The 23,119-nt window shown below is 42.5% G+C and overlaps 1 protein-coding gene across 1 annotated transcript in view; it reads left to right on the top strand.

The window, feature by feature from the left end:
* Positions 1-23,119, top strand: part of shank3a (SH3 and multiple ankyrin repeat domains 3a) — an 886,564-nt gene that overhangs the window by 655,927 nt on the left and 207,518 nt on the right. The window contains exon 18 of the mRNA XM_048610479.1: positions 6,410-6,423. Within this exon, the coding sequence (XP_048466436.1) occupies positions 6,410-6,423 (14 nt within the window). The remainder of the gene's footprint in view (positions 1-6,409; positions 6,424-23,119) is intronic.

The raw sequence follows: 23,119 nt of genomic DNA, 5'->3' as shown, positions 1-23,119 counted from the left end.
CTTTTGTCGATTCAGTTAAGCTGTCTAAATCTCTTAATAGACTATCTCCTCTTGACAAGTTACTTCCTTGCCATTCCTATAGCTACCATACATTCAGTTCTCTCATTTGAATCCTTGATATAGATTGTAAACACCTGATTTTATCCTTACTTTCTGCTTCCTGTTAGCTCATGCATCCTTTATCCATACTAATATGTTACCCCCATATCTCACGCTCATCTTATGTGGCAACCTTCGATATGGCCATCTGAAAATTCAAGTACACACACCTACACGTTGCCCTTTATCCACATCAAAAACTCCTTAGCATGTGGCACTTCACAGTACTGTCGACCTTCCCTACCATCATTTTGTTGATAATTGAGAAGAGCCTGTTCAAGTTATCATTGGCTGGGTTGAATTTGTCCTGCTTTTCGTGCATAACACATACGTGAATAATTTTCCGTATTGCTGCATAGATGCCAGTGTTGTAACACTATTGGAACAGCTTGGCTAGTTTTGGAGCACAAGTCTCAGCACTATTACCAGAATATCATCAGAGCTCATTGCCTTTGCAGTATCCATTGTGTTCAGCCATTTCCTGAAATCAAGTGAAGTGAATCAAATTGGTTGAAAACTGGCATCTTTGATGCTGAATCATTCCTTTTGATGCTGTCATATATGGACATATCTACAACAAGTAGATTGGTGAGGATGAGGTCAAATAGAGTTTCCCCTCTTGTTGGTTCCTTCCCCTGCTGCAACCAGTCTAGTAGCTGTGTGTTTTAGAACTCAGCCAACTCAGTCAGCAGTGATGCTACAGAGTCATATTTGGTGATGGACATTAAAGTTCTCCATCCAGAGTAGATTCTGTTTCCCTGCCACAGGCAGTGTTTCTTCCAGGTGGTGTTCAACATGGGGGAGTACTGACTCATCAGCTGAGGGGTCAGTAGATGGCAATCAGCAGATTTCCTTGTCCAATTTTGACTTGATAGCATGAGACTTCATGTGGTCCAGATTCAATGCTGAATACACCTAGAGCAACTCCTTCCTAATTGTATACCACTGTGCCACCATCTTTGGTAGTCTATCCTACCAGTGAGACAGGACATACCCAGTGGTGGTGATGGTGATGTCTAGGACATTATAAAATATGATTCCATAAATATGACAATGTCAGGCTGTTGCTTGACTAATCTGTGAGACAGCTCTCCTTATTTTGGCACATTAACAGGACTGTGTTTTGCACTGTTATTTCTGATGCCTAGATTGATGCTAGGTCGTCTGTCCAGGTTCATTCCTTTCTTTAATCTTTGTAGCAATCTGATACTTGCTAGGTCATTTTCGAGGGCAATTAAGAGTACCTCACATCTGGGGGGCAATTGCTTAGAAATATTATTATTCGCCAGTTAATCCAGAGACCCAGGTAATGTTCTGGGGACAAGGGTCCAAATCCTGCCACAGTAGATGGTCGAATTTGAATTTATTAAAAATCTGGAATTTAGAGTCTAATAACGACCAATGTCGATTCTTGGCAAAACCCATCTGGCTCACTAATGTACTTTAGGGATGGAAACTGCAATCCTTAACTGGTCCTGCCTATATGTGACTCCAGACTCACAGCAATGTGGTTGACTCTTTACTGCCCTCTAGGAAATTAGGAATGGGCATTAAATGCTGGCCTAGCCTGTGACACCTTCATCCCATAAATGAATTTTTTTTAAAAAATGTCGCTGGTCTGAAGTTATAGGGAGGCCAGATTAGATAAGGATAGCAGATGTCTTTCCCTCAAAGGTGTTAGTAAACCTGATGATCTTTTTATGGTCATTAGTGTTGGTTGTTTGTTCATCATTAGCTAGCTTTTAATTCCAGATTTTATTAAATTCAAATTTCATCATCTGCCACTTTGGGATTCAAACTCATGACTCCGGAATAACTGCCTGGGATTTTGGATTACTGGGCTAGTGAGATTACCACTATGTCACAGTGTCCCCAGCTGGATGTTGAGCTTTGTGAGTTGGATTTTAGCATGTCTGAGTAAGATGCAGGGCTGGATGAGTTGAATTTAAATTGGGCAGGTGAGTCAGTTATTAATCTCATTAGTCAGTCTTCAGCTCAGTTAGTCACATGTTCAGTGGATGAGCGTTCAGTGGGTTAATTCAGTGAGCTGGATTGGTCACTTGTTGGGATGCCTGAATCGAAAGTTGAGCTGAATGAATGAGGTGATGGATTGGGTGATTGAGTCAGTTGTTACCCTGGTGAGTCATGTCGGGTTGGGTTGGCCTGGTCGTTGTTAAGCTCAGTGTTTTAGTTATTGAACTGGGCTAGACGCTTATTGGAGATAGTAGGAACTGTCAATGCTAGAGAATCTGAGATAACAAGGTGTAGAGCTGGATGAACACAGCAGGCCAAGCAGCATCAGAGGTGCAGGAAAGCTGACGTTTCGGGTCTGGACCTTCTGAAGAAGGGTCTAGGCCCGAAACATCAGCTTTCCTGCTCCTCTGATGCTGCTTGGCCTGCTGTGTTCATCCAGCTCTACACCTTGTTATCTTAGACGCTTGTTGGGCTGTGTAAACTGGACTTTGAGCTGAGAGAGTGACTTAATGGGCTCAATGTGTTGTATGTTAAACTGGGTGAGTGAGATCCTTGATGGAGTGAGCCAGATGTTAGACGAGATGACTGAAAGTTGATCTTAGCGAGTTGAGTGTTGAACTGCATGTGCTGTACGTTAGGCAGAATGAGTTGGATGCTAAGCAGGCCTTGGTGAGTCAGCTATTTGCCTGGTGAGTCTGTGGTTGGGTTCAGTAATTCAGTTGCATAGCTGAGTGGGTCAGTTAGGCTACTTGGATACTAGGCTGTATGAGCTGGATGATGGCTGGCTGAGTTGAATATTATATAGGATAAGTTAAATGTTGGATTGGTTCAGTTGGATATTGAATTGGGTGAATGAAATACTTTGATATTGGGTGAGTTGGCCTTTGTAAGTTGGATGCTGAATTGTGTGAATTGCATGTTGGGCTTTGTGTGTTGGATGTCAGACTGGTGAGTTGCTTGTTGGGCTGGGTGAGTTGTACACTCAACTAGGTGAGTCGGGTTTTGGGCTGCGTGAATTAAATGTGAAATTGGGTGAATTGGATGCTGGACTGTGGGAATTGAATGTTAAACTGGGTGAGTTAGTTATTGGGCTATTTGAGTATGTTGCTGAGCTAGGAAAATTAGATGCTGTGGTAGGCAAGTTAGATGGGCTGAGTGAGGTGTGCATTGGGCTGGGTATGTTTCATTTATGATTTGCATCCAGGGCTGTGTAAGGTGAATGTTGGGCTTGATGAGTTGGATATTGAGCTGGTTTAGTTAGATACTGATCTAGTTATGTTGTATTGGTCCGGTTGAGCCGGTGAGATGTTGTTGGTCTGTGTGAGTCGAATGATCAGCTGTGAGGTTCAATAGTGGATAGGGTGAGTAAAATGTTGGATGGGTTAGTTGAGTAAGATACTGGGCTGAGTAAGTTAGTCATTTGATATGATGTGCAAGATGCCAGATTGGGTGAGTTTAAGTTTGAACTGTGTGCACTTAATGCTTGCTTGTGTGAGTTTGGGGTAACACTGTGTTAGTTGTATATAATGTTGATTATTGAGCTGGATGAGATAAACGTTCAGCTGTGTGAACTGGATTGTTGAGGAGGTTGGATTAAATGTTAGATTAGGAGTTTTGAATGTTGCGCTGGTGAGTTTGTTGTTTAGTTACATGAGTTGAATTCTCACCTGAGAGATTTGGATATTGGATCAACAGATGTATGGCTGTGAGAGTTGAGTATTGGGCTTTGTGAGTTGGATGTTTGGCTGGGTTGGCTTTAAGTTGAGAATAGACCTAATGATTTGGTTATTGGGCTGGACAGGTTGAAGCTTCAGCTGGGTTCTGGTTTGGGTGTGTTAGATGTTGAACTGGGTGAGTTGTATTTTGGATTATTTAAGATGCGAGATTGTGTTCATTTGGTTTTAAGCTGGGTAAGTGAGATGCATGACTGGGAGCTTAATATATATGGCTAAGTGAGTTTAATGGTTGGCTGGAAGACAGATGCTGGGCTACAAGAGTAAGCTGTTGTGCTGAGCAATTTGGAATTTTTTTTGCCTGAGTGAGTTATATTGGGTACAGTTGAGTTAAGTTCAATGTTGGGCTGGTTGAGTTGGATTTTGGTCTGTGCATATTGGATGCTGGCTTCTGCGATAAATGTTGGATTTGATGAGTTTATATTGGGCTTTGCAAATTGGGTATTGGGCTGGGTGAGTGAGATACCGGGCTGAGATTTTGTGCTGGGCAAATTTGAATGTTGAGCTTGGTGAGTTGAATCTTCAGCTTGGTGAGTTGGTTATTGGACTGAACGAGTTGTATGTTCAGCTATAGATGCTTTATGTGTGGGATGGGTTGCATTAAAGGTTGGATTGTTATGTGTTGTATGTTGGGCTCATTGAGTTGGATGTTGACCTGGATGAGGTGGCTATCGGACAGCATGAGTTGAATTATGGATTAGTTGTATTAGATACTAGGCTGTGTCAGTTTGATATTGAACTGGGAAAGAAGATGCTTGGCTACGTGAGTAAGATGCTGGTTTAGTTATATTATATGTAGGGCTGGGAGATTTGGACGTTGACTTGGTTGAGTAGGATGCTGGACCATGTGAGATGGATGTTGTTCTGGCTAAGTTGGATATTATCCTAGGTGAGTTGGTCCTAATGCTGGATGAGTATGGTACTGGGGTGCTAATTTGAATTTTGATGTTGGAGAATTGCTTGCTCAGCTGGGTGAGTGGGATATTGTGTGTAGCAAGTTTGTGTTGAATTTGTGAGGCTTGGCACATGCTGGGATTGAGCAGAATTTGAGGACAATTTATATCTCTGGAATAAACTCTTCTGGGCCTTTGTGCCTGTCAGATACCACTGTAAAACAGCGATGCCATGTGCACACCCATATAAATCTCCAGCACAACTAAAACTAGGATTTGAAATTCTTCTCTGTTCCCAACCTCTGGTTAAATCAAGCTGACAAATTTGGACAGGGGAAATAAAAGATGAGAGGAAAGACAGTGAGAGAGACGGAGAGGAATGGGCATGGGGAGGGGGAACTGGAGGGGGAATAAAGCAGTGACAATGAGGGATGGAAGGGAGGGCTGAGACAGGCAAAGAAAAAGAGGTAAGAGATTGGGAAAGGAGTGAGAGGGAGAAAAAAGGTGAGAGAGTGGAAGAGAAGGTTAAGAAGGAGGGGTGAGAGAGGGAGAAAGGGGCAAAGGAATGATTGGGGTAGAGAGTGTATCAGGGTGTGCCAGGGATGGAGAGTAATTGTGTGTGCAAGCAAGGGAGGGGTGCTAAGTGAGTGAGAGAGCATGTGAGTATATGAGGGAGAGAGTGAAGGTGAGTGTGAGTGAGAGTTAGAGATGTAAGTGTGTGAATCCTAAGACTGTGAGAGAGGGAAAGATATGTAGACTGTTCTCCTTGCTGTCTTCCCATCTTAGAAACCTGAATGCAAAGTGGGCTCGGAGGGTGAAAACCCCAGGCTAAAAGACAACCAACTTTGCTACCCACTTTCCATGAATATCACTGAGACTAGCTCGGGGGTACCTGCAATGCTGGAGCTAGTTAAATTCCACTTCTAAGCTTGGGCTCCAGTTCCTATTACTTAGTTGTGCTTGGCACTTGCTAATTGTCACTTTTATTCATTAGTAATTTATTTAAATGGTCAACTTATTACTTTAGAAATTTTCCTTGACATTCATATTTACTATTATGCTAAACCTTATCTCTGATATTTGTTGGCCACTCACTCCACCACCACCAAGTGAGAAGAATAATTGAAATGTGACCCTTGCCCTCCCCAACACCTTCCAACAACACCAAAAAGGTTGGCCAACTGTGTTCTAGTGGTAGGGTCACAGGTTTGCAGGCTGCTGTGAAAGGAGACTTGACAAGTTGCTGTAGTGAATCTTACGGATATTATTAAATTGGAGAGTGTTCAGAAAAGATTTACCAGGATGTTGCTGGGACTGGAGGGTTTGAGTTATAAGGAGAGGCTGGATGAGCTGGGATTCTTTACACTGGAGCGTAGGAGATTGAGGGCTGACCTTTATAGAGGCTTATAAAATCACGAGGGGCACAGAAAGCAAAGGTCCTTTCCCTTGGCGGGGGGGAGGGTGCGAACTAGGGGGCATATTTTTAAGGTGAGAGGAGAAAGATTTAAAGGGAACTGAGGGGCAACTTTTTCATGCAGAGGGTGGTTTGTATGTGGAAGGAACTGCCAGAGGCACTGGTAGATGCAGGTACAGTCACAGCATTTAAAAGACATTTGGACAGGTACATGAGTAGGAAAGGTTTAGAGGGATATGGGCCAAACACAGGCAAATGGGATTTTTTTTAGTTTAGGAAACTTTGTCATTGCATAGAGTTGGAGTAAAGGGTCTGTTTCTGTGCTGCATGACTCTGATTCTCAGCCTTCAGTACTACAGTGTGTTACTGGAGCCCATGGTCTTTGCAGTGTCGAGTACCTTCATCCACTCCTTGATACCATGTCTTGGAATCGAATTGGCTGAAAATGAATATCTGTGATTCTGAAGACTTTAGGTAAAAGCTGAGATGGCTCAACTGTGGTACTTTTAATTGAAGAGGATTGCAAATGCTTCACTCTTGTCATTTGGACATTTGATGTGCTGGGCTGGGCTTTTCCCCTGTAATTGAGGAATATTAGTGAAGCCTCATCATCCTCCTGTTAGATATTTAATTAACATTTATGATTGAATGAGGCAGAATGTAGAGGTTTGACCTGATCCATTGGTTGTATGATCATTTGGCTCTTTCCAGCACATGCTGCTTTCACTGTTTCACATATATGTAGTTCTGTATTGTAGCCTCACCACTTCGACACATTGAGGTCCAGATACTTTCTGCTGAACCCATTCAGGGATGTTATTACACCTTTTAAAGCAGGTGGGATTTCATAGAATCCCTACAGTGTGGAAACAGGCCCTTCAGCCCAACAAGTCCACACGAACCTTCAGAGCATCCCATCCAGACACATCACCCTATAACCCACCTAATCTATACATCCCTGAATACTATGGGCATTTAGCATGGCCAATCCACCTAGCCTGCACGTCTTTGGACAGTGGGAGGAAACCAGAGCACCCGGAGGAAACCCACACAGACATGGGGAGAATGTGCAAACTCCACACAGACAGTCGCCTGAGGGTGGAATCGAACCCGAGTCCCTGGTGCCATGAGGCAGCAGTGCGAACCATTGAGCCACCGTGCTGCCCTGAAGAGATCAGGGCTCGTCCTGGGCCTCCTGGTTTAGGGATAGGGACTCCAACTGTGCCACAAAAGCCCCTGATTCTCAAGTCTAAAGTCTTTTATGTAAACTATTATAATTTATATTTTTCTGTGGTCTAGCTATCCAAAGGTTGATCACACCTTGTAGCCTTCCATTATATAGTCTTTTTCGTAAATGTTGTCTGTGAATTATTAGATTTGGTGATCGCTCCTTAATATCCAAGTCATTTGCATCCAGTTATGAAAATACTGCTTAACTTTTTATTTACCAGAAAAAGGTAAGTTATTACTTTGTTTCCTCTTGGCTAGGGAAGTGACAAGTCCACATTTCCACCTCATTTTTCCATTGGGATAATCAGTGTTAAGGGTTTAGAGGAGACGGATTTCTTGAAATGTACTCAGGAGAGCTTCTTAGGGCAACATAGAAAATCCAAGAAGGGACAGTGTGGTGCCAGACCAAATGCTTGGAATCGAAACCAGACAGGTGTTTGAGGTGGCACTAGGAGAGCATTTTAGTGATAATGACCACAACACCATATGTTTTAAGTCGATTATTGAAAAGGAGAAAGATGTTCTACCGAAAGGAGGTTTGGATTCGTGTAAAATAAGGTAGGATCTGGTCAAAATAGACCTGAAACAGCTACTTGAGGGTAAATCTACAGCAGAACAGTGGGAGGCATTCAAAAAGGACATGTGGAGAGTACAGGCCCAATGAGTCCCTTTTTAGGGTGAAACGTAGGAGCAACAAGCCCAGAGAACCTTGGATGTCAAGGAATATTCAGGACTGGATGAAAAGAATGAGAGACACGTAGTATGTACAAAAGGATCAAATCAATGGAGGCCCTAGGCGAGTGTAAGAAGTGCAGGGGTAAACTAAAGAAAGCAATTAGGAGGGCAAAGAGGAGTCGTGAGAACACATTGCTGTGCGGGCCTGGAGAGAATCCCAAGATATTTTTACAAGTATATCAAGGGTAAGAGAATACCAGGGAAAGAGTAGGGCCTGTTAGAGATTGAAGGGACAATTTATGTGTGAAACCAGAGAACATTAGTAGAGTGCTAAATGAATACTTCACATCTGTCTTTACCCAGGAGAAGGAGGATTTGAGAAGATGGACTGTAAAGTTCGTGAGTGGATTATTATAAGAAGTGAAAAGGTACTGGAGGTTTTGGCAGCTTTAAAAGTGGACAAGATCCCAGGTCCGGATGAGTTGTATCCCAGGTTGCTGTGGGAGATGAGGAGGAAATTGCTGTGGCCCTGACCCAAATTTTTAAATCGTCTCTGGTCACAGCAGAGGTGCCAGAGGACTGGAGGACAGCCCGTTAATACCTTTTACAAGAAGGGTGGTAGAGATAGACCGTAGAAGTATGAACCAGTGAGCCTAACATCGGGTGGTAGGGAAACTATTGGAGAAAATAGTGAAGGAGAAAATTAAAACTTGCTTCCCTAAATGGAAATTCATGAGGGAGGTGTTGCCAAACAAATCTGGTGGAACTTTTCAAATTGGTGGCCGAGTGTTTGGATGAGGGTAGGGCAGTTGACGTAGTTTCTATGAATTTCAGTAAGGCCTTAAACAAGGTCCCACATGGGAAACTGATAAAGAAGGTAAAAACTCATGGACCCTTCAATTGGTGAGATGGATCCAAAGTTAGTGATAGGAGACACAGGGAGATAGTAGAAGGCTGTTTGTGTGACTGGAGCCCAGTGTGCAGTGGCATACCACAGGGCTCAGTACTGATTCCCTTTGTTTCAGAAATTCATAAATGATATGAATAAGAATGTGGGAGGAACGATAGTTAAGTTTGTGGATGACACAAAGATTTCTCAACAAAGATTAACCAGGTGGTTGACAGTGAGGAGGAAGATGTCAAGTTACAGAAGAATATAAATGGATTGATCAAATAGGCAAATCGGTGGCAGATAGAATTTAACCCTGATAAATATGAGGTGATGCACTTTCGAAGAAGGAACAAGACAGGAGAGTACTGAATGAATGGCGAGACACTAGGAAGCTCAGAGGAACAGAGGGATCTTGAAGTGCTTGACAACAGATCCCTGAAGGTGGTAGGACAGGTTAATAGGGTAATTAAGAAGGCATACGCAAGGCCTGCCTTTATCAGTTGTGACATAGATTATAAGAGCAAGGAGGTCGTATTGGAGCTCTACAGAACACTGGTTAGGCCACAGCTGGAGGACTGTGTGCAGTTCTGGTCACCATACTGTAGGAAAAATGAGAGGAAGTGCAGAGAAGATTCACCAGGATGTTGACTGTGATGGAGCATTTCAGCTATAAAGAGAGGCTGGATAAGCTTGGATTTTCTTTGCAGCAGAGAAGGTTGGGGGGTGGGTGTGGGCTGATAGAAGTGTATAAGATTACAAGGAGCACAGACAAGGTGAATGTAGAGCAGTTAAAGGGTGAATAACAAGCGGTCATCATTCTAAAGAGAAAGGTAGGAGGTTTTGAAGGGATTTGTGGAAATACCTTTTCACCCAGTGTGTTCTGGGGTCTGGAAAGCACTGCTGGGGAGGGTAGCTGAAACAGGAAACCTCACAGCCTTTTAAAAAGTAATTGAATGAGTACTTAAAGTGTGATGATATTCAAGTCTGAGCCTCGTGCACGAAAGTGGGACTTGTGTGGTTAGTAGTGTATTTTTGACAGAACAGGCTTGATGGGCCAAAGGGCCTCTTCCGTATTATAGTTCTATTATTCTGTGCTGGTTTGGTTCAATTTAGGCACAAATTGATGGTAGATCAAAGTTAACCCTGTGTTCCCAGGTTGAACTGCTAGTCACCCACTTACCGAAGCAGCAAGTTGAGGCCACTCTGTGTCTTTGACCGCTGCTTGTCTTGAACTGTAAAGTGAAAATAAACTCCAGTTTGTGTTCTCACTCTTTCTAAAGAACTTCACTTACTGAGGAAAACCAGTCCTTTTTTTTCTTCTTTCTAAAGAATGCACATTAATCAGGAGCTTTGAAGTGACTTGTAACCCATAAGTGATGAAAGAAATTCTAGCTGTCGGATACAGGGCTCCAATGTGTTTGTGGACACAGCAAACAGTTGGATATTCGGTTGCTTGACTCTTGATGTTTTCTTATCAGCCTGTTCAGAGATATTAATACACACTTCAGGACCAGGAGGGATTACTCGTGATTGTGAACACCAGTATTAAATCTCTCCTCAGTTTCTTTCAGGAGCACAGCCGCAACTCCTGCAGTCTGTCCTTGTAATTGAAGTACATCATCCTGTGAACAATTCTTGGAAATATTTTCTTCAAGCTCTGCAATATCTTCACACTCATCTTAAAGAGTGATGCGCAGAATTGAACAAGAATATTCCAGTTGAGGCCAAATCTCAGGCCTCTGCTTAAGAGGCCCCAGAATCCCATGTGCCTCATTGACTACTTTCTCATGTTTAGCCAAATCTGCAAGTATATTGTCATGCCCCTTTGCTCCTGTACTCATTTTAAATTGTGTCCTTTAATTTATATCGTGTCTTATCATTCTTCCAACCAAAAATTAATCATTTCCCTTCTCTTTTCTCACTGATCTGCCTGGCACATCAATACTAAGTAATTAGTATAAATCAAGAAAAGCAGCATTCCTAATACTAATCCCAGGAAATGCCACTGTACACCTTCCTCCAATCTGAAAATCCACCATTCATCACCTCTCTATTTCTTATCACTTGTCCAACTTTATCCATTCTGCCACTATCCCTTTAATCCATAGGTTTAATTTTGCTGACAAGCCTGTTATATATCACTTTCACAAGGAGGTGATGACCTAGTGGTAATATCACTGGACTGTTAATCCACAGATCCAGATAATGTTCTGGGGACCCAGGTTCGAATCCTGCCATGGCAGATGGTGTAATCTGAATTCAATAAATATCTGGAATTAACAGTCTAACGATGACCACGAATCCATTGTCGATTGTCAGGAAAAACCCAACTAATGTTCTTTAGGGATGGAAACTGCCATCCTTGCCTGATCTAGCCTGCATGTGACTCCAGACCCACAGCAATGTGGTTGACTCTTAACTGCCCTCTGAGCAATTAGGGATGGGCAATAAATGCTGCCTAGCCAGCGACACCCTCATCCCGTGAATGAATAACGAAAAAAAACTTTCTGAAATATGTTTGGGGAAGTCCATGTACACTGTACCAATTGCATTGTCCTCATCAACCTCCTTTCTCTTAATTTAATAAAATACTCAAGAAGTTGGTTAAACATGATTTTTTTCCTGAACAAATCAATACTGATTTTACTTAATTATTCCCTTTTTGTCCAAATCATTGTTAAATTTAGCCCAGTTTCCCACCACCATGGATGAACTGACTGGCTTATTGTTGCTCAGCTTCACCCTGCACCATAACATTGTCAAAGGCTTGGGTGCACACTAGTAGTTTTCCAGTCTTTGGGCCAGAAGGTTCAAGTCCAACCTGCTCCAAAGGTGTGTCATTAACCTGTTTGAATAGGTTGCTTAAAATAGCTATAAGATTGACAGTTCACCAATCCTCTGCACCACCCATGTCCAAAGATGATTGAGATTACAGCCAGTCTCTGAAATTTTCAGCCTTGTTTCCCACAGTATCCTCGCATAAACTTGACCTAGTCCAGGTGGATATAAACTTTAAGTGATGCCAGCCTTTCTAATACCTCCTTTATTATACTGTAGTACATCTAATATCTCAACTACCTCCTTTTTCACTAGAACTTCGGCAGCATTCTCTTCCTTGATATAGCCTAATGTAAATTACTAATTTAGTACTTCAACCATGTCCTCTGTCTTATTGTGTAAATTCCTATTTTTGGTGTCTAATCAGCCATAATGTGTTCAGTTCTGGTCACCTCATTATAGGAAAGACGTGGAAGCTTTAGAGAGGGTGCAGAGGAGATTTACCAGGATGCTGCCTGGACTGGAGGGCAGGTCTTATGAGAAAAGGTTGAGGGAGCTAGGGCTTTTTTTATTGGAGCGAAGAAGGATGAGAGGTGATTTGATAGAAGTTTACAAGATGATGAGAGGCATAGGTAGAGTGGATAGTCAGAGACTGTTTTCCCAGGGTGGAAATGACTATTATGAGGGGGCATAATTTTAAGGTAATTGGAAGAAGGTATAGGGGAGATGTCAGAGGTAGGTTCTTTACACAGAGTGGTGGGCGTGTGGAATGTATGGCCGGCAGTGGTAGTGGAGTCAGATACTTTAGAGACTTTTAAGTGACTCTTGAATAGGCACATGGAGGATTGTAAAATGTAGGGTATGCATGGTAGATTGATGTTAGTGGGATAATAGGTCGGCACAACATCGTGGGCCGAAGGGCCTGTACTGTGCTGTACTGTTCTATGTTCTATGTTTAATCAGCTTTTTAGCTCTCACTTTCACTATTTGTGTGCCTGATGACTTTAGAATTCCCTTTTTATGCTCAGCCAATCTCTTCCCACACTCTCTGATACTCTTATTTCTTTTCTCACTTTCTCCCTTAACTTTCAGTACTCAGTCTTTTTCTCAATTTTATCTGTAGATACAATTTATTGCAAATAAAATAGATTCTAATCCTTGTGAAGTACCAAAACCTGGTACTCTGTGGGTCTAAAAGACATAATTTGAGGAGTTCTGCGAAATTTTTAACTTTTATAATGACTCTGGGCAAAGCAGGGATTGACTTCCAGTGTGCTACCCCAGTGAGACCTAACAGTTGATGAACTAAGCATGAGCTATACATTGCAATGTTACATTTGAGAGCAGCATCTGAGTGCAATCATTCCCTCGCCACTGGTGCTCCAGTTCAGCAGACTAGTACATCCTCATTTATTGACTTTTACCTGAAGTACTCTTTTTGAGACTCAAGATCAACTTGCAAAACTGCACTACAGAAATCAGTTGGCTTGCTGTAATGCCTGTTTCATAACTTATAATATGTTTGGCTGTTTCAACTAAACTAACCAATGGACTTGCTCCATGCTTGATCAGCAATTGATTCGTTGACAATCATTATTAACATGACATTAAGAATGTGAATTTTGTCATACATATCCCTTTTCTGTTTTACCTTACTCTCTTTTATCATTTTATCAGCTGGGAGTCTAACTTTATTTTTCCTACCAAATCTCCTTGTCTCATAGGAATATACCTCCAATATACCCAAACTTGCTCCTCTTTACAAAGGTAGCCCAGTGTTTAATTCCTGTTTTGTCTGGCAATGTTTCTTTCCGATGTGTGTGGATTGACCTGTTCCAAATCTATCAAAATTGGCTGTCCTCCAATTAGTTATCTTTACTCTGGATTGCTCCTTATTCCTTTCCATAGCTAGCATAAACCTGTTATCATTATGATAACTGCCTGCTAAATGTCACCAAAGGACCCTTGATCCCACCTTATTCTTGTGACCCAGATCCAGATCATTGGACTGGAAGCATCCTAATCTCAATAATTCTTCTGAATATACTGTAGAACGTACTTCCCTGGTCTACTCTTTATACTATTACTTGGGCAATTAAGTTTCCCTTCTTATGTTGACCTTGAGTTCTGTGCTCAAGGCAAGTCTGATGACATCATGATCTGCATCAAGGATAAGGCAAGAAGGCAGGTCCTGAATCCACTTCAGCCAAAATGGGGATCAAACCCCATGTTGTTGGCACAAATCTGATTTAAACCAGACATTCAGCAACTGGTTCCCCAAAATGTTGCTGTGACAACATATACTTTCTTATGGATGTCATAATCTGAAACTGAGGATTGTGGTAACAGACTGTAATGTCTTTCCATCACATCATTGACCAGGTAGCTGTCCTACACTTACCACCTGCCATTAGCACATGTTGAAAGGATGAACAAGTAGATACTCAACCTATTTAGCTGAGATTCAAATGCACTTTCCTTGATTATTGAGTCCTTGAATGGGTTGTAAAACTGAATCTTCTGGCTCGGGTGAAATGCTACCACTGCAACAACACCTGTTCTTCCTCGGGCAGCTGAGGAAATCTGGCGCGTCCACAAGGACCCTCACCAACCTTTACTGATGCACTATAGAAAAAATACCGTCCGGGTGCATAACAGCCTGGTATGACAACTGCTCTGCCTAGGACCATAAGAAACTACAGATGGTTGTGTGCATAGCCCAGACCATCACGGAAGCCAGCCTTCTATCCATGGACTCCACTTACACACCTCTCGTTGCCATGAAAAGGCTGCCAACATCATCAAAGACCCCTCCCACCCCAGTAATGCTCTCCTACAACCTCTTCCATCAGGCAGAAGATACAGAAGCTTGAACGCACACCAGCAGGTTCAAGAACAGCTTCTTCCCTGCTGTTATTAGACTGATGAATGGACTCTCTAACTTCAAATAATGTTGATCTTGTTAATGTTGATCTTGCCTAGTGCACATCCTGTATGTCTCACTAAGTCCAAGTTTGTTTTTCACCTTATGATCTATTTGTCTTTGCTTACTATGATCTGCCTGTACTGCTCATAAACAAAGCTTTTTACTGTACTTAGGTACGCGTGACAATAAATCAAATCAAATCAACACAGGAGGAAGTAATAGTAAAACAAGCAAATGAGACATATTCATTAACTCATCTTGTACACTTCAAAATGGAGATCCAATTTGACCGATATGTTTGTTTACAAGTATAAATTTTCTTTAACTGTGTTTTCCCTTTTAATTTTAAGCTTTAATCTTCAGCCAGTGAAATGCTTTTAACATTGAGTCGCTATTGTGATGTATGAAACAGCAGCCAATTTGCACACAGCAAGATCCCATAAGCAGCAATGTGATAATGACCCAAACATGTATTTTAATGATACCGAAGTAGGATAAGTATTGGGTAAAACAACCAGATAATTCACCTGAGATAGTAGGAACTGCCGATGCTGGAGAATCTGAGATAACAAGGTGTAGAACTGGATGAACACAGCAGGCCAAGCAGCATCACAGGAGCAGGAAAACTGACGTTTCGAGTCTAGACCTTTCTGAAGAAGGGTCTAGGCCTGAAACGTCAGCTTTCCTGCTTCTCTGATGCTGCTTGGCTTGCTGTGTTCATCCAGCTCTACACCTTGTTATCCCTATAATACCTCTGCATGTTTCCTCATAATAATGCTGTAGACCCAATCATTTTTAGTTGTTTCATCAATGGCCTTCCCTCTATCACATTGTCAGATGTTGGCGTGTTCGCTGATGATTACACCACGTTACATTTCATTCATATGTCCCTCAATGAAGCAGTCCAGGCCTACACGCAGCAAAACCTGGACGGCATTCAGACTTGACTTAATAAATTGCTACAACACATACATCACACAAGTGTCAATCAATGATCTACAACAAGGGAATCTAATCAGTCCCCCACCAACCCCCGGCCCCAATATTCAATGGCATCGCTGAGGTATTTTCACAGATGATTGCTCATCGTATCTTGAGATAACGAGACTTAAATTGTGCACAGTGTTCCAGGTGCAGTCTAATCAAGCTTCCATACATTTGAAGTTAGACTTCACTACCCCTCTACTTGACCCCTCTTGAAATAAAGATTAATATTCTAATAGATTTCAGCACCCAAGTGTTAGCCTTATCAGTGACCTTATTAATAGGAAAACCTAGGTCTCTTTGTACATCTACACTTTCCAAGCTCTATCATTTACAAAATACTCTGCACATCTCTTTCTCCTACCAAAGTGGACAGCCTCGCATTTTTCCACATTATTTTCCAAGTACTGTGTACTTGCTTTCAAATCCTCCTGAATTGTTTTACATTTTCCTCACAACATACATTCCATTTAGTTTTGTATCATCTGTAAATTTGGAAATATTTCATTTGGTCCCAAATCAAGACATTTTCCAATCAACCTCATCAGAGATGTATAACACACCTCTTGAGAGGGTGGGACTTGATCCCAGGCCTACTGGCTCAGAGGTTGAGACACCACCTCTGTACCACAAGAGGTCCCATGGTCTCAAGTCAAATCACTGATATATCTTGTGAACAGCTGGGGCTCAAATAATAATCCTTGTGGTCCCAACCAGTCACTGTCTGTGAGAATGACTCATCTGTGACGCTGTCTGTTGGTTAATCCTTTATCCATGCCAGTATATTTATCTTCTATTCCATGTGCTTTAACTTTTCTAACCAGCTTCTTGTGGGAAACTTTGTCAGAAGCCTTCTTAAGATCTAAGTGTGGTATGTCAATCGACTCCCCTTTACCAATCTTGTTGGAAATAACTTCAAAAAACTTCAACAAGTTCATCCAACCTAATTTCCTATTTATCAATCTATGCTCAATCAAATCATTATGATCTAAGTTGAAAGGATGGTCGGGTCAGCGGTCTATTTAACATTTCCTTTGTAATAGATTCCAGCATTTATCCTACTATTGATGTGAAGCTAAAAAAATGTGTGGTTCCTGTTTTTATTTTTCTCGTTCCCTTTTAAATAATGAGCTGACATTTTTTACCTTCCAATCCATAGGATTCATTCCAAAATTTATAGAACTTTTGAAGGTAATCACCATTGTAGTGACTATCTCTATAGCCACCTCCTTCAACACTCTAGGATAGAACATAGGACATTGCAGCGCAGTACAGGCCCTTCGGCCCTCGATGTTGCGCCGACCTGTGAAACCAATCTGAAGCCCATCTAACCTAAACTATTCCATTATCATCTATATGTTTATCCAATGACCATTTAAATGCCCTTAAAGTTGGCGAGTCTACTACTGTTGCAGGCAGGGCATTCCATGCCCTTGCTACTCTCTGAGTAAAGAACCTACCTCTGACATCTGTCTGATATCTATCACCCCTCAATTCAAAGCTATGTTCCCTCGTGCGAGCCATCACCATCCGAGGAAAAAGGCTGTCACTGTCCACCCTATCTAATCCTCTGATCATCTTGTATGTCTCTATTAAGTCACCTCTTAACCTTCTTCTCTCTAATGAAAACAGCCTCAAGTCCCTCAGCCTTTCCTCATAAGACCTTCCCTCCATACCAGGCAACATCCTGGTAAATCTCCTCTGCACCCTTTCCAATGCTTCCACATCCTTCCTATAATGCGGCGACCAGAACTGTACGCAATACTCCAAGTCCGGCAGCTCCAGAGTTTTGTACAGCTGCAACATGACCTCATGGCTCCGAAACTCAATCGCCCTACCAATAAAACCTAACACACCGTACGCCTTCTTAACAACCCTATCAACCTGGGTGGCAACTTTCAGGGATCTATGCACATGGACACCGTGATCTCTCTGCTCATCCACACTACCAAGAATCTTACCATTAGCCCAATACTCTGTATTCCTGTTACTCCTTCCAAAGTGAATCACCTCACAATTTTCCGCATTAAACTCCATTTGCCACCTCTCAGCCCAGCTCTGCAGCTTATCTATGTCCCTCTGTAACCTGCAACATCCTTCCGCACTATCCACAACTCCACCGACTTTAGTGTCATCCACAAATTTACTAACCCATCCTTCTACGCCCTCATCCAGGTCATTTATAAAAATGACAAACAGCAGTGGTCCCAAAACAGATCCTTGCGGTACACCACTAGTAACTGAACTCCAGGATGAACATTTCCCATCAACCACCACCCTCTGTCTTCTTACAGCTAGCCAATTTCTGATACAGACCACTAAATCACCCTCAATCCCATGCCTCCGTATTTTCTGCAACAGCCTACCGTGGGGAACCTTATCAAACGCTTTACTGAAATCCAAATACACCACATCAACCGCTTTACCCTCATCCACCTGTTTGGTCACCTTCTCGAAGAACTCAATAAGGTTTGTGAGGCACGACCTACCCTTCACAAAACCGTGTTGACTATCCCTAATCAAATTATTCTTTTCTAGATGATTATAAATCCTATCTCTTATAATCCTTTCCAACACTTTACCCACAACCGAAGTAAGGCTCACTGGTCTATAATTACCAGGGTTGTCTCGACTCCCCTTCTTGAACAAGGGGACAACATTTGCTATCCTCCAGTCTTCTGGCACTATTCCTGAAGACAATGATGACATAAAGATCAAAGCCAAAGGCTCTGCAATCTCCTCCCTAGCGTCCCAGAGAATCCTAGGATAAATCCCATCCAGCCCAGGGGACTTATCTATTTTCACACTTTCCAGAATTGCTAACACCTCCTCCTTATGAACCTCAATCCCGTCTAGTCTAATAGCCTGTATCTCAGTATTCTCCTCGACTACATTGTCTTTTTCCTGTGTGAATACTGACGAAAAATATTCATTTAGCGCCTCTCCTATCTCTTCGGGCTCCACGCACAACTTCCCACTACTATCCTTAACTGGCCCTAATCTTACTCTAGTAATTCTTTTATTCCTGACATACCTATAGAAAGCTTTAGGGTTTTCCTTGATCCTACCTGCTAAAGACTTCTCATGTCCCCTCCTGGCTCTTCTTAGCTCTCCCTTTGGGTCCTTCCTGGCTAACTTGTAATTCTCAAGCGTCCTAACTGAGCCTTCAAACCTCATCTTTACATAAGCCTCCTTCTTCCTCTTGACAAGAGATTCAACTTCTTTAGTAAACCACGGTTCCCTCTCTCGACCACTTCCTCCCTGCCTGACAGGTACATACTTATCAAGCAGTAGCTATTCCTTGAACAAGCTCCACATTTCAATTGTGCCCAGCCCCTGCAGTTTCCTTCTCCATCCTATGCATCCTAAATCTTGCCTAATCGCCTCATAATTGCCTTTCCCCCAGCTATAACTCTTACCCTGCGGTATATACAGATCCCTTTCCATCGCTGAAGTAAACGTAACCGAATTGTGGTCACTATCACCAAAGTGCTCACCTACCTCCAAATCTAACACCTGGCCTGGTTCATTACCCAGTACCAAATCCAATGTGGCCTCGCCTCTTGTTGGCCTATCTAAATATTGTGTCAGGAAACCCTCCTGCACACATTGGACAAAAACTGACCCATCTAAAGTACTCAAACTATAACGTTTCCAGTCAATATTTGGAAAGTTAAAGTCCCCCATAACAACTACCCTGTTACTTTCGCTCCTATCCAGAATCATCTTTGCAATCCTTTCCTCTACATCTCTGGAACTTTTCGGAGGCCTATAGAAAACTCCCAACAGGGTGACTTCTACTTTCCTGTTTCTAACCTCAGCCCATACTACCTCAGTAATCGAGTCCTCATCAAACGTCCTTTCTGCCACCGTAGTACTGTCCTTGACTAACAATGCCATACCTCCCCCTCTTTTACCACCTTCCCTGATCTTACTGAAACATCTAAACCCCAGAACCTGCAACAACCATTCCTGTCCCTGCTCTATCCATGGCTCAGAAATGGCCACAACATCGAAGTCCCAGGTACCAACCCATGCTGCAAGTTCACCCACCTTATTCCAGATGCTCCTGGCGTTGAAGTAGACACACTTCAAACCACGTTCCTGCCTGCCGGTAAACTCCTGCGACCTTGAAACCTTATTCATGACCTCATTACGCTCAACCTCCTGTACACTGGAGCTACAATTCAGGTTCCCATCCCCCTGCTGAATTAGTTTAAACCCTCCCGAAGAGCATTAGCAAATTTCCCCCCAGGATATTGGTACCCCTCTGGTTCCGGTGTAGACCATCCCATTTGTAGAGGTCCCACCTACCCCAGAATGAGCCCCAATTATCCAGGTATCTGAATCCCTCCCTCCTGCACCATCCCTGTAGCCACGTGTTCAACTGCTCTCTCTCCCTATTCCTCGCTTCGCTAGCACGTGGCACGGGTAACAAACCAGAGATAACAACTCTGTTTGTTCTAGCTCTAAGCTTCCACCCTAGCTCCTTGAATTTCTGCCTTACCGGATGTAGACTCTCAGGTCCTGGGGATTTATTATCTTTCAGCCCCATTCATTTCCCCAGTATAATCTTCTCACAAATGCTAGTTTCCTTCACCTCCTCGGTCCCCCTAGCCACTTGGATCTCTACTTTTGGGAGATTTCCTGTATCTTTCTCAGCGAAAACAGACAGAGTAATCATTTAGCTTCTATGCTATTTGTTTATTCCCCATTTTAAATTCTCCTGACTCTCTGCATTAGACTTACATTTGTTTCAGCTGAACGGTTCTTTTTTACATACCTATAGAAGCTTTTACAGTCCATTTTTATGTTTTTTGCTCGATTAATCTGATTCACCAATGTCCTGTAGAGAAGGTCTTACCTGCATGTGACTCCAGATGCACAGCAATGTGGTTGACTTTTAAATGCTGTCTGATATTGCCTAGCAAGCCACTTAGTTGTTTCTAACTGAGGAATGAAATTGGATGGATCACCAGATTTGACTAAGCATCAGAAATGACAATGGTGTGCATAGCACTGGCGACCCTGCAAAATCCTTCTTGCTAACATCTGTGAGCTTGTAACAAAACTGAGAAAGCTGTCTCAACACTAGTGAAACAACAGCCAGACAACATCGCAGACACCAATATCACCATCTCTCGGAATGTTCTGTCCCACCAACAGGATAGACCCAGTAAGGTAGCAGGACTGGTATGAAATCCAGAGGTAGTTACCCTAGGAGTCCTCAACATTGGGTGCAGGCCACCAAAGTCTTGTGGCATTAGGTCTAACATGGAAAAGGAAACCTCTTGCTAATTACAAACTACAACCCCCACCCCCATCCCTGACTCTCGGCTGACAAATCATTTCTCCATCATGTTGAACAACACTTGGAGGATGCACTGAGAGTGGCAACAGACATATATATTCTCAGTGAGGGATTTCAATGTCCATCTCCAAAACTGGCTCAATAGCAACATAACTGTTCAAGGTGGCCAAGTTCTATAGGACATACCTGCTGGACTAGGCCCACAGCAGATAGTGATGGAGCAAACAAGAGGAAAAAAAATGAATCTGTCCATGACAATATCTGTAGGATCGAGCATCACACAGTCCTTATTGAGATAAAGTCCTAACGTCACATTGGGGATATCCTGTAGTGTGTTGTGTGACACCATCATTACACTGAATGACCTAGATTTTAAACAGACTTAGCAACTCAGGACTGGGTGTACACGAGGCACTATGGGCCATCAGCAGCGGCAGAACTATATTCAACCACATGTAATTTCATTACCCAGTATATTCTCCACTCTCCACCAACACTACCAATCCAGGGGTTCAACAATGGCTCAATAAAGAGTCCAGGAGGATCTGCCATGAGCAGCAGCAGGAACACCTAGAAGTGATGTCTCAATCTTTTGAAGCTATAACACAGGATTACCTGCGTACCAAGCAGCATAAGCATAATGAGAGCTAAGATATCCCACAACCAACAGATCAGACCTAAGCATTGTAGTCCTGCCAGATCTCGTCACAAATTATGGTGAAAAATTAAACAAATCACTTGAAGAGGAAGCTCCATAAATATATTGTTTCTTAATGATGGGAGAGCCTGCACCTCAGTGCAAAAGACAACATTGATGCATTTTCAAACATCTAGAGCCATTAGTGTATGATACATCCTGGGTTCCTCCTGAGGATCCCTACGTTATAGATGCCAGCATTCAGCCAAATTATTCAATTCATTCCACCTGCTACCAAGAAATGGCTGAAGGTTATGGGCAATGGCAACATTTTCTCATTGTACTAAATATCTGTGCCCCAGAACTAGCCACACCCCAAACCAAGCTGTTACAGTACAGCTATGAAATTAGCATCTATGCAACAAAACATAAAATGCTTTGTCCACAGAAAGGAAAATAATCCAACCCAACCAGTTACCTCCCTATTAGTCAACTTTCAAGAATTAGCAAATTGATGGAAGGTGTCCATTGACAATGCTATAACTTACTCAATGAAGATCAGTTTGGGTTCTGCAAGGCCCACTCAGTTCTTTGCCTCATGGTAGACATCGTCCAAACATGGACAAAAGAGTCGAACTCAAGAGAGGAAGTGAGGGTGACTGCACATAACATCATAACAGCAAAGAACCTGAGGAAAAATGGAGTCAATGGGATTTAGATGGAAATCACTCTGCTGTTGCAGTCATATCTACCATGAAGTAGGATGGTTGTAGTTGTTAAAAGTCTGTCCTCTCAGCCACAGGACATCATTTGCAGGAGTTATTCAGTGTCCCGCCCCCAACAGTCTTCAGCTGTTTCATCAATGAGCTTCCCCCCTTCATTAGGTCAGAAGTAGGGATGTTTACTGATGATTGCACCATGTTCAGCATTATTCAATGAGCACTATTCACAACCCTTCAGATACTGAAACAGTCCATGTTCAAATACAGCATGACCTGGAAAACATTCAGACTTAGGATGATAACTGGCAGGTAATCTTTGGTCTACCAATAAACTAGTTAATGACCAGCTTTAACAAGAGAGAATCCAACTGTCACCCTTTGATGTTCAATGGCATTACTATTGTCAACATCCCGGTGGTTACCGTTGACTACATCAACAGGATCTGGGCAATGTCTAGGTTTTGACTGACAAGTGGCAAATAATTCATGCCACACAAATACCAGGCAATGTCTGTTTCCAACAAGAGAGAATCCAAACATTACGTCTTAATATCTAATGACATTTGCTGAATTCCTCCAACATCAACATCCTGGGGATTACCATTGACCAAAACTGAACTGGACTAGCCATGTAAATTCTGTGGTTACAAGAGCAGGTGATAGGCTGGGAATCCTCTCACAAGCAGCTCACATCCTGACTCTCCAAATTCCATTCACTGTCTATAGGACACAAGTCAAGAGTGTGATGGAATACTCCCTACTTGCCTCTATGAATGCAGCTCCAATAACATTCAAGAAGCTCAACACCATCTAGGATAAAGCAACCTGCTTGATTAGCATCACTTCCACAA

This window comes from Rhincodon typus, chromosome 22, assembly GCF_021869965.1.
Source record: "Rhincodon typus isolate 14 chromosome 22, sRhiTyp1.1, whole genome shotgun sequence".
Taxonomy (NCBI): Eukaryota; Metazoa; Chordata; class Chondrichthyes; order Orectolobiformes; family Rhincodontidae; genus Rhincodon; species Rhincodon typus.
The sequence above is the reverse complement of the archived record's forward strand: the minus strand, read 5'-3'. Positions and strand labels throughout refer to the sequence as shown.